A 12,074-nucleotide genomic window follows, 5' to 3' on the forward strand; every position below is an offset into this window, starting at 1 on the left:
TACGCACGTAGTAATTGTACAAAGTATACTTGTATAATGGAGTACTACACTCTATAATCATGTAGATAAATTTAATGATTTTATTACATGTTAATGTAAGGCATATACATCAAAAGAAAAGCTATTATTATATAGCCTTATATCCTTAATAACCATTCATCAAAAGTGAAGGTGTTTTGAAAGTGTGTGAGAGAGTATGTGTGTTTCTTGTGTGGGAAGAAGAATGCAATCTTCATTTCATCCCCTTTTCCTCCATCTTCATCCATCACAAAATGGCCACCAAATAGTATAGAAACTCATCCAAAAAGAAGAAAAACAAGAAGAAAAAGACAAAGGCATGGATCCCACAATGGCAGGAAACGTAGCCGAAGGAAACAGAAACATCGTCTGTCAATACAAAGACAACGTTGCCACATTCGGAATCTTGATCAGCCGCAATCCATTAAACTTCTCCCTTCCCCTCATCCTCCTCCAGCTTGCCGCCATCTCCCTAGCCTCATTGCTCATCGAAATCTTCATCCGCCCCCTCGGCCAGTCCTCCATCGTCGCGCAAATCCTCGTAAGCCTCCTCCCCGGAGGACCGGAGATAGTAACGAATTATTACTGATTCATGTTTTTCCCCCCGCGCAGGGCGGCATTTTGTTCGGACCTTCGGTGCTCGGGCACGAGGGCATCTTGGGGTCCATCCTGTTCCCGGCCAGAAGCATGCTCACGCTCGAGACCGCGGCCGTGTTTGGCATCATGTTCTTCCTCTTCGCCATCGGAGTCCGCACCGACACGAGGATGATGGTCAGGCCGGAGAGGCAGGCTGTGGTGCTCGGCTTCTCGGCCATCTTGGCGACGCTCGTGTTCTCGTTGTGGCTGACAATCTTCCTCTCCACCCATGTCGCCATGGACAAGTCACTAGCCAAGGCCCTCCCCTTCTTCGGGGTCGCCCAGTGCCTCACCGCCTTCGCCAACGTCTCGTGCCTCCTCATCGAGCTCAAGATGGCCAGCTCCGACCTCGGCCGCATCGCTAGCTCCACGGCCATGTTCACCGACCTCGTCGGGATGTGCCTCTTCATCACCATGGCGGGCGTGCTCCAATCCGCCTTCGACGTCAAGAAATCGGTCCAATCGCTCGGATCGGCCTTCCTCTTCGTCTGCATTATGGTTCTCATCATTAGGCCTCAGATTCTCAAGTTAGTGAAGAAAATCCCCGCAGGGAAGCCATTGGGGCATAACCATGTCTTCATCTGTTTCACTTGCATTCTCATTGTTGGACTCATCACTGAGGTGATCGGGCAGCACTTCATGCTGGGGCCGCTCGTGCTCGGCTTCATCACCCCGGACGGGCCGCCTTTAGGCGCCCCGATGATCTCGAAGCTCGACCTCCCTATCGGGAAGTTCCTCTACCCGACCTTCCTGACCACAAGTGGCATCAAGACAAACATCTTCACCATCAATCTCCGGAGCTTTGCAATCTTGGCATTTGTCATCACTTCCTGCTGCATCACTAAAATTTTGGCCATTATGATCGCCTCCAGATTCTGTAACATCGGGCTACAAGACTCCGTCGTCGTCGGCCTTGTATTGAACGCGAGGGGCATCTCCGAGCTCCTCATGTTCAATCTATGGCGCGACGGCGGGATCCTTACGGATCAGGAGTTCGCCCTCAGCGTGATCTCCGTCGTCGGCGTGATGGCGGTGATCACGCCGCTGATCCGGCTTCTCTACGACCCGACCCGGCGGATCATGCCCACGAAGCGGAGGACTATCCAGCACTCGAAGCACGAGGCCGGGCTGCGGATCTTGCTCTGCATCCACAACCAGGATAACGTGCCGACGATGGTCAACCTCCTCGAAGCTTCCAACGCGACCGAGATGAGCCCGATAGGGGTTGTCGCGGTGGTCCTCGAGGAGGTCGTGGGCCGGATCACCGGCATGCTGGTCTCGCACCAGACGACACGGTCGCTCGACCCGAACAGCGTGAGGTCGAACCAGATCGTGAGCGCGCTCCGCCAGTACGAGCTCTACAACCAGACGTGCGTGACCATCCAGCCCTTCAGCGTCGTGTCGCCGCTGCAGACGGTGCACGACGACATCTTCCGGGTGGCAATCGACGAGAGCGCGACGGTGATCATCCTCCCCTTCCACAAGCACTGGGAGATCGACGGATCCATCGGGTCCATCAACAAGTGCGTGCAGAGCATGAACGTGAAGGTGCTCGAGCACGCCCCCTGCTCTGTGGGGATCCTCGTCGACCGAGGGATCCTCACGGGGCAGCTGTCCGTCCTCAGCAGCCAGTTCGTGTACCGTGTGGCGGTCATCTACATCGGCGGGGCCGACGATGCCGAGTCGCTCTGCTACGGGGCCAGGATCGCGGGGCACGACAACGCGACGCTGACCGTGATCCGGTACCTCCTCTACGGCTGCGATTCGGCGCGCGAGCGGAAGCACGACAACTCCCTGATCGACGAGGTGAGGCATCAAAACATCGAGAACCAAAACTTCGTTTATCAGGAGCAGGTGGTGAAGGATGGGGTGGGGCTGGCCTCATCCCTCAGGGCGATTGAGAACTGCTTTGACTTGTTGATTGTGGGGAGGAACCACCAGTCCCAGATACTGCTGGGCCTCGGGGAGTGGAGCGAGTGCCCCGAGCTCGGCGTTGTCGGGGACATACTTGCGGCGCCGGACTTCGGGAGCACAGCATCTGTGCTGGTGCTGCAGCAGCAGAGGATGAGAGGGGGAAAGCTCATTAATCGGGTGATGAAGCAAGGAAAGGATTCCATACATGGATATTACTAGTTTTATTATCTCTTTTTGTACATACTTTTGTAGAAAATCAAAAATTCATGAATCACACCAAACATCATCCACACAGTTTTTTACCCTTTTTGTACAGAAACTCAGTTTCATGAATGACACAAAACATCAGATGGAAATTGGAATAATCCCACTGTTTCATACCATCAATCCTAACAAAGTTTAACAATATCAAGACAAGAATTGCAGATGCAAAGATCACATACAGAAATGAACCTATTGAAGCCCATTCAATATAATCTGACACTTTTTTTAATAAAAGTTGTTAGTGCAGAAAAACTCATGCTTGTTTAGATGTCCATTCTTGTCTCATACAGTATACTACTACTAGAAGTCGGACGACATTCAGGCTTAGTTCGACTCAACAATTTTACCTAATCCGGGAAGATAATTCAAAACCCCAAATTATTGTCTTCAACACATCAAAACATGTGATCATCATATTACCAATGCTTACTGATTCACATTTGAAGCAGCAAAGAACCTCAATTATTCATGTAAAAAACAATCTGCACATCAAAGACATTTTGTAGCTACAAATTAATCTCATCAAACAATCTACAATAGCAGCAGCTTGTCCGATCCCCAATTTCATCATTCTTCAATCACACAGCAATGGATCCAACCTTAAACAACAATTCACTACTCTATTTGAGAGAGAATAGAAATCAAACCTATCATCCATTGACTGATCAGGCTGTTCCTGCAAATTGCAATGGAAAGCTTCATCTCAAGCTCCACCACTCGATCAGATTTTAGTACAATAATTTCAATAAGATTTCAGTGCATATTTAGGCGAAATGAGAAATTATTAGTGAAAAATACATAACTAAAAAATGAAATACAAGGAAAATATTAAAATTGTGAAATAACAAAGCCATTTCCCCAACAAGATATTTCTTCCATAGATGAATTAAGATAGTAAAATAGCAGATCTACAAACATCAACGATTTCAGCTTCTAAGAAATATCAAAATCACAGCAGAATTTCAAAAAATTAGAGAAAATATCAGCCGCCAAAGCCGTAAAGCGTGCGTCCCTGCCTCTTCAAAGCGTAAACCACATCCATCGCAGTAACAGTCTTCCTCCTAGCGTGCTCGGTGTAAGTCACCGCGTCTCTGATGACGTTCTCCAAAAATATCTTGAGAACTCCTCTGGTCTCCTCGTAGATGAGGCCGCTGATCCTCTTCACGCCGCCTCTCCTCGCCAGGCGCCGGATCGCCGGCTTCGTGATGCCCTGGATGTTGTCGCGGAGCACTTTACGGTGCCGTTTCGCTCCGCCCTTGCCCAGCCCCTTGCCTCCCTTGCCGCGCCCAGACATTTTCGACGTAGAGAGATTTGTGGTTGAATTTGGTGAGTTGAGGAGATGTAATTTGTGTTGTGAGGATCTCGATTTCTCAGGGGTTTTTGAAGGCGAGAGGAATGGGGGAGAGGAGGGAGATTTGAATTTTTGGGGATTTGGCGGAAATGTTTTGAGCGGTTGGATTTGGTGGTGATGAACGGATGAGATGGCGATCTGAGTGAATTTGTGGTGTTGGTTTTCTACCGTAAGATCTATGAGATCGACGGTTGGAATTAAATATTATGATTTTCGGATAGCTGATGTGGCGTTTAATGATACAAATTTCAATAAAATATTAATTTCATTGGCATTGGCTTTTGGCTTTGGTATTTTGGAGTTTTTGAGGGTGGAGAGGGAGAGGGGTGGATTGTGGAGGAAGGGAAGAGGTTGATGGATTTGGAAGGGGTTTCCCATTGGTGGATTGGTGGGAGGTCTTTGATCCAAGAATATATTTTTGGAAATGAAGAAGAAGAAGCCATGAGAAATTAAAAAAAAATAGTGTGTGTTTCTTTATTTAAAGAGGTGTGGAAATATTCTACATGGAATTTATAAATAAAAGTGTGAAAAAGATGAAGTGGAAGATTTTAATGAATAAATGTTTGGTAATATGAGGTGGACTAGCTCTTGTTGAGGGAATAAAAATTTAGTGGTGCGAACATATTATCACGTGGTGTGTTGAGCTGATTACAATTTTACTATTTTCCATTTTTTCTGTAATTATGATTGGTTCGAACATATTGCCATGTGTGTGCCAACTCCGATAATTTTGAAATATTCTAGCGTGTTTAACTAATTTTATTTTAAAACTAGTTAAATTTGAGAATAGTAGTTTCTTCAAAGCAAAGCGTTACTTCTATGGCTAATTAATTTATCCATCTTTGTTATTAATCATCGTTTTAAGATTAACATCACGAAGGTATAATAAATGCAGTATATAATTTTTGAGTTATGTAAAATTTCGATGAGCAAGTTGTGAAATGTCTTCTTAGTTGAGAAGTCGATGGGGAAATTTTTAATGTGTGTTTGCTTTTATAAAGATGTGGGGAAATATTCTACGAGGAATTCATAAATAAAAAGTGAGGAAAAGATGAAGTAGATGATTTTGATGAATAAGATGTTTGGAAATTAATATTAAAGTTGAGTAAATGGAGAAGCAAAATATTGTGCCCAATAATACTAACCGTGTGGGGTTTAACTTTGTTGCGTAGAAATTGAGTTCCGTTGAAATCAATCTTTTCTTAATAAGTAGTACTATTTATTCACAAATTGTTATCTTATAACATAAATGGGTTTTAGTGTTTATTTAGCTAATTAAATAAGTGGGCCATTAATAATCAACTACATTAGTGAGTTTGGTTATTGGTTTATCCGATTTGGGGGAGAATAAATTAGAATGGTTGAGTTTGGATGGTGGAATATTTTCTTTAACAAAGTTTCTTGCTCTCAATAGATTAGTGCATGCTTATCTATTTTTTATATTATTTTTTTGCATGCGTTGAGGCCAGCACTTTATTTTTCCAACCAATACTTTTAAGTTGTGAATTCCCTTATTTTATTTATAATGTAATTTACATAAAATTAGTACTTTTTAAAATTGAATTTGCAGCGTTTTGTTTATAATTCACGATCAAAATAATTTTTGGGTTTGAATCCACTATATTTTTAGTAATATTCACAAGCACAAAACCTATTAGTCATGAATAAGGGCAAACCAATATTTGAAACCAATGAATATTTCTTTTATATCATTATATAATTATCTTCTTTATATTCGTATATAGTATATATAATTAAAGATGGAAAAATTACCTACATGAAAGAATGATAGATAAAAAATCAATGAAAAGATATTTGTATTTTAATAATAATAATAATAATAATAATAATATATTACCTACATGAAAGAATGATAGATAAAAATCAATGAAAAGATATTTGTATTCTAATAATAATAATAATAAATATAATCCAAAATCAAATACAGATCTTTATCATGGCAAGCTAAGAGCATCCACTATAGGAGAGAATGGGGCGGACGAAAATTTGGGGCTATTGTGGGGCGGTCTATAGTGCAGCAAACGTCCGCTCCGTGGCGGACAAGAAAAATGGGGCGAGGGTGGGGCGGTAGAGGCATCGCCTCCTACGGGGCGATCGCGGGGCGATGGTGGGGGCCGCGGGGCGAAATGGGGCGATGGGTGGGGCGGTCTATAGTGGGGCGACGGGCTATGCACGTCCGCCCCCTGTGGGTATATTTTTTATTCAGTCAATAAATCAGCTATTATTCTGCCCAAAATATGATTATTATTTTTAATTAAAAATTTACAATCCTAAGCTTGGATTTAGGACTATTCCAAAAAACTAATCAAACTAAATATTTTACTGTACTAATTAATATATATATATAGAGAGAGAGATTTATTCATAAGGATTTCATATTTATAATATATAAATATATATAAAGTAAAGATATTAATGATAATCAACTCAAATATCATTAAATACCAATATTATAACTCTTTTACCTACTTTTTATTACATTAAATAAATAGACCTCACATCAAACTAACTTTTTCACTGTGGCGACTTGTGGCGGCGGCGGCGGCGGTGGCTTCACCCGCGGGTCATTGCGAGGACCAAAGGCGAATTTTGGTGGCGGCGGTGGCTTCACCCGCGGGTCATTGCGAGGACCAAAGGCGAATTTTGGTGGCGGCGGCGGCTGCAGTCCTCCTTTTTTCAGATCAACAAAATGTGAATGCGGAAGCCCCTTAGAGAGAGAAGATAAAGACTTTTCTTCCACACATTGTGTGAAAATGGCTTTTTGCATGAACAAGATAAAAAGATGAAGAGATATGTTGCTCTCATTTGATTTTTGGGAGATGGTATTGATACATATGTTGGATTTGTATAATATATGTAAGGTTGAAGAGATGCCTTGAAGAAAAATAAGTAAAAACACAAAATAACGATTAAGCCATACCAAATTGTCAATTTATGCTGAAAAGTCCACACCCAAGTAATTGTATTTTCCACAATATCCATGTGAAGTCGTTTCCTCGAATCTTCCCTTGTCAACGCAATTTAAAACAATGAAAAATTGAATTTTTTTAAAGTAAGAGTTTATATAGTTCGTCACCACAAATGAGTTAAATGATAGTAATTGACGAATAGGAAATTGAGAAGATGTACGTAGACATTTCGTCACCGCGTGCTCGCAAATTAGCAAGCATAATTAACTTGCTCGAGTAGTTCTCGTAAAAATTATTTTCAACCACCTAGTTTGCATTTTGCTTGCAATTGTGCTCGTAATTCTTCCAGATTTTGCAAACACAACATGTGATTAAAATTTAATTTGTGCTTGCAATCAAGTTTTTTTTGGTAGTGGTTGGAGATAAAAAGTAGATAATGTCTTAGTTTTAAAGTAATTTCCTATTACAAGAAAACGTCTATTGTGAATTTTCTCGTTTGGAGTTGAAAACATAATCAAATTTAACCAAAATGGTTAATTTAAGTTAATAAAGTTGCATTTTTTTTACTCATTGACCTGTTGGGGGCTAGAGAAGGCTAAAGCCTAAAACCAAATATTCCTCTCTTTTTTTCATAATCGATTATTTTGAAACCAATTTTTTTCCCTCTTTTCCAACTACTGAAATATTTTTGTCAATGTCGGCAGATTAGTTATTAACTTCGTGGTCCGTGGATATATATTTTGTCCTATCAAGATGGACAAATTTAAAGTAAAAGGCCAATTAGATGTACTACCATCCAATAACTTGTTATTTTTAATTTTTTATTCAATCAAGAAATTAAAGCTAGTACTAGTAGTACTATTATTCTGCCTGAAATATGCTACTGTATTTTAGTATTTCCAGGTTAATTTTTTTTAGTTAAAAATTTATAATCCTAAATACTGAGATTTCAGACTAGCCCAAATAAAAATCAAACTAATTATTAATTAATCTATGTATTTTTTATTTATAAAAAAAGTATACTAATATTTATAATATATACTCCATTCGTCCCTTAAAAATAAAAACTTTTGAAACGATACAAGTTTTTAATTCAAAATTAGTAAAGTAAGAGAAAGATAGAAAGAAAAGAGTGCTAGTGGAAAGTGGGTGCACCTCATCAGAGAGAGAAAATTTTTATTTTTAGGAGACGGACTAAAAAGTAAAAGAAATTCTATTTTTAAAAAACAGAGTATTATTTAGAGTTGCAGATGTTATTACATTTTTAACTAATCAAAATTCAATTTGTTCATTTTCTCTATAACATAGAATAAACAAATCAAATAACATATATAATACATTTAATATATAGATTTCATATTCAACTAACTTCTTTACTCACATTTTATTTAAAATTATAAAAGTAAGACAAGCAATCACAAACTTTTTAAATCATTTTCCTTACATTTTTAAAACTTCGAGTCGAACCAAAATAAGACAATTAATTACGGATCTACTAACATTCATAGATAGTAAGACACCTACAAATACTTGGTACTGGTCTCAGCCTCGGCCTGTGAGTACCTTGGCGACTTGTGGCGGGGGTGGCGGTGGCTTCACCTTCCGCCTCCAGTGAGTACCTCCGGCAACTATTGGCGCCAGCGGCGGCCGCTGGCCTTCTCGTTTCAGATCAACAAAGTGTGTGAAAATGAACAAGACGGCAAGGATGAAGAGATATGTTGCTTTCATTTGGAAAATATGGTATGTTGAAGAGATGAGAAGCCACCTATTATTGCCTTGTAAAATTGGGCCCACTGATAATATTATATCAATAAAACGTGAAAAACAACAAAGATTAAGCACTACCAAATTCTTCAAAATACAATTATATTAGAGTCAGACTGAGTGAATAATAGTAGTAGCACTTATTTTTTATTCATAAGAACTTTATATTAATAACAGTCATAAACTGAAATACAATTAAATACTACCAAACAATATCAAATTGGTTATCAAGCAAGGTGAAGGAACCGATAATAGTTAGACTTAGAGCCAATTAATCAAATTTCAAGTCGGATATTCACGTTACTGGATATTCAGATTAAAATTTATTAAATTATAAATTTTCAATCATAACTCTATATATAAATTTAGAGACTATTCGAATTTAGCCAACATGTTTTAAGTTTATTGACATCCCTGCCTCCGTCCCAACAAAATTACATACGATGCCTCACTTTTTGTATGTCACAAATTTTTAAAAGATGTGTGATTTGTGTTCGGATACATCATCCAAAAAAATAGGAACATTTGTTGAAACATATGACACTAAAATGTGAATGCGCGACAGCTCTTTATTTATTTTTTATTACATTTATTAGTCCAACTATTTTCTTTACTCATATGGAATACTCCATCCATCTGCAAATATGAGTTTCATTCATATCCGGCACGGATTTTTGAAAATATTAAAAAAAAGTAGATCGAAGAAAGTTAGCGGAATATGAATTTCATTTGTACAGTAGTATTAGTTTTAAATGATATGTGAGTTGAGTGAGTTAGTGGAACGTGAGAGCCTCTTTACCATTTATAGTAATTATGAATCAGGACTCATATTCACGGACGGACCAAAATGGAAAAACGAGACTCCTATTCGCGTATAATTTAAAACTATAAAAACAAGATAGAAAATCAACAACCTTTTCGCTTAATTTCCTTTCCATGTCTTGAGGTTGAGCACAATTAATCGCGGATACAAATAGGTAATTTCTCTAACATCGATAGATAGTAACACATAGCTACAAACACTTGGTTTTATTTAATTTGCAACTAATTTAATTAAAACCTTCGGCGACAGCAAATCACGGCGGAGGAGGTGGTCCTAACCTCGGCCCGTGAGTACCTTGGCGACTTGTGGCGGCGGCGGTGGGGCCGGAGGCACATCCCGCTTCCATCGGCTACCTCTGGCAACTTGTGGCGGCGGCGGCGGCTGGCCTAGGCCTCCTCGTTTGAGATCAGCAAAATGTGAATGCGGAAGCCCCTTAGAGAGAGAAGAGAAGGGCTTTTCTTCCACACGTTGTGAGAAAATGGCTTCTTGCATGAACAAGATGAAAAGGATTAAGAGATAGGTTGCTTTCATTTGATTTTTGGGAGATGATATACATATGTTGGATGTGTAGAATATGAAAATGTTGAAGAGATAAGAACTATTATTGCCTTGTATTGGGCCTACCAAATTGTCTTTTTATGCTGATCAAGAGTCACATCCAATTCCTTAATAACAACTAATAATTCGTTTATTTAATTATATAATACTATTATTGTAAATAATTTATCAACTTTAATATTTAATTATAATTCACTAGATTATAATATATACTAATATTTATCATATTTGAATTAATTATACTTTTATATTAATGTGTAACGTGAATAATATATGTTTGATAATATTTAATGGTATAGTATTGTAGAGGACCTAAAGTCCTAAATATATTCAAACATTCAAATGCATCTTTTTAGTCCTCAAATCACCTATATTTGTTTGTGTATATGGTAGTTGGATCGATCATTAATCACAAACATCCAAACATTCAAAAATTTCAAATGCATCTCCACATAAATTGTGGTAAATATTGGGAATGCGGTCGGTAAACGGAAGGGATCATCTCATACATTTGCATACTACATTTTATAATACACTACTGAATATTTGACAAGTGTATCCGATTTTCGTAAGGGATTACCTCATACATTTGCATACTACATTTTATAATACACCATTAAATAGTTGACAAGTGGATCCTATTTCATATGCAATTTCAGTCGAAAACAATGAAATTATATGTTACTAACATAAAATTATTTCCACATCGTGTCTATATAAGTTTAAAGTTAGGTGCTTGATATAATAATATGTCAAACTTTGTTTTTTACATATAAAAATATACATAAATTTTAAATGTAATCTCAGTTTTTTTAGATCGATTATGTTCATATACGTGTGCATATATGTTATATACTACTAAGCGTTTCTATAGAGACCGGTGGTTAAACGGTTAACCATCGGTTTCTTCAAAAAATTGGTTAAATATGATTTTTCATTTTTTTAAAATTATGAACTTTTTCTTCTCTATTTTTTTCTATGCATATCTCATTCATTCTCATTACTATTTATCTCATCTTGGGTTGACAATGAATTCACTTTCCAATCTCATTGCCTTGCTTTAAATTTATTTTATTCATTGTATTATTCAATTTGATTTTATACATTTTATTTATAAAATAAAACATAGAAAATATTATATTTAAAAAAAAATAAAAATCTGTATCGAATTGGAACCTGCTGGAAACCACCTCAACCGTCACAACACCACCAGTTCATGGTTCAAAACCAGAACCATGTAGCTTGTTAACAAGTTGGGTTTTTCCAAAACCAGAACTGTAAAAAACTCTGACAAAAATTGGCTCGAAAAATTTTGGAAAAATCATTTAGTTTATAACATTCATTCATAGACAGTTACAAACACTTATGTTTTATTTAATTTTGCAATAAACTCAAGCCCTAGACCACAACAAATCTCAAACTCTGCCCGGCGGCGGCGGCGGGCGCAGGCCACCTCGTTTCTGATCATCAAAATGTGATTGCGGTGGCTGATCGGAGAGAGAATCAACGGTGGAAGAGAAGGGCTTCTCTTCCACACATTGTGTGAAAATGGCCTCGTGCATGAACAAGATGGCAAGGACGAAGAGATATGTTGCTTCCATTTTGATTTTTTGGGAGTACTAAATTACTAAGTTGAATGTGTAGAAAATATATTTATTGTTGGGTATATATAAGGTTGAAGAGATGAGAGTGAAGCCACCTATATTTGTCTTGTATCACAACTCTTAAATAGTAAATGTGACACGTGAATAGTATATGTTTAATATGACTTATGTTATAATATTGTAAAGAACATAAGATAAATTATTGAATTTTG

General features: G+C 38.4%; 2 protein-coding genes and 1 long non-coding RNA gene across 3 annotated transcripts; 2 read left to right on the forward strand and 1 right to left on the reverse strand.

Annotated features, from left to right (window-relative positions):
- Positions 1-288: 288 nt before the first annotated feature.
- Positions 289-2,830, forward strand: LOC121774081 (cation/H(+) antiporter 15-like). Its single transcript, XM_042170998.1, has 2 exons — positions 289-559; positions 631-2,830. Exons 1-2 carry the CDS (start codon positions 338-340, stop codon positions 2,785-2,787), a joined length of 2,379 nt encoding a protein of 792 aa, XP_042026932.1. The 5' UTR covers positions 289-337; the 3' UTR covers positions 2,788-2,830.
- Positions 2,831-3,685: 855 nt separating this feature from the next.
- LOC121773652 (histone H4) lies at positions 3,686-4,200 on the reverse strand. The gene has a single exon (XM_042170551.1). It carries the CDS (start codon positions 4,124-4,126, stop codon positions 3,815-3,817), a length of 312 nt encoding a protein of 103 aa, XP_042026485.1. The 5' UTR covers positions 4,127-4,200; the 3' UTR covers positions 3,686-3,814.
- A 5,612-nt stretch (positions 4,201-9,812) lies between these two features.
- On the forward strand, positions 9,813-10,314 carry LOC121774042. The gene is made up of 2 exons (XR_006044901.1): positions 9,813-9,854; positions 9,950-10,314. It is a non-coding gene; the product is annotated as an uncharacterized LOC121774042 (long non-coding RNA).
- Positions 10,315-12,074: the final 1,760 nt, after the last annotated feature.

Source organism: Salvia splendens, chromosome 17 (assembly GCF_004379255.2).
Source record: "Salvia splendens isolate huo1 chromosome 17, SspV2, whole genome shotgun sequence".
Classification (NCBI taxonomy): domain Eukaryota; kingdom Viridiplantae; phylum Streptophyta; class Magnoliopsida; order Lamiales; family Lamiaceae; genus Salvia; species Salvia splendens.

What these genes read in the sequence shown, in the direction of transcription:
- LOC121773652 (XM_042170551.1), bottom strand. Translation starts at nt 4,126, where the DNA reads ATGTCTGGGCGCGGCAAGGGAGGCAAGGGGCTGGGCAAGGGCGGAGCG.
- LOC121774081 (XM_042170998.1), top strand. Translation starts at nt 338, where the DNA reads ATGGATCCCACAATGGCAGGAAACGTAGCCGAAGGAAACAGAAACATC. An exon ending in CCATCGTCGCGCAAATCCTC is followed by an intron (nt 560 to 630) that starts GTAAGCCTCCTC and finishes CCCCCCGCGCAG; the next exon opens with GGCGGCATTTTGTTCGGACC.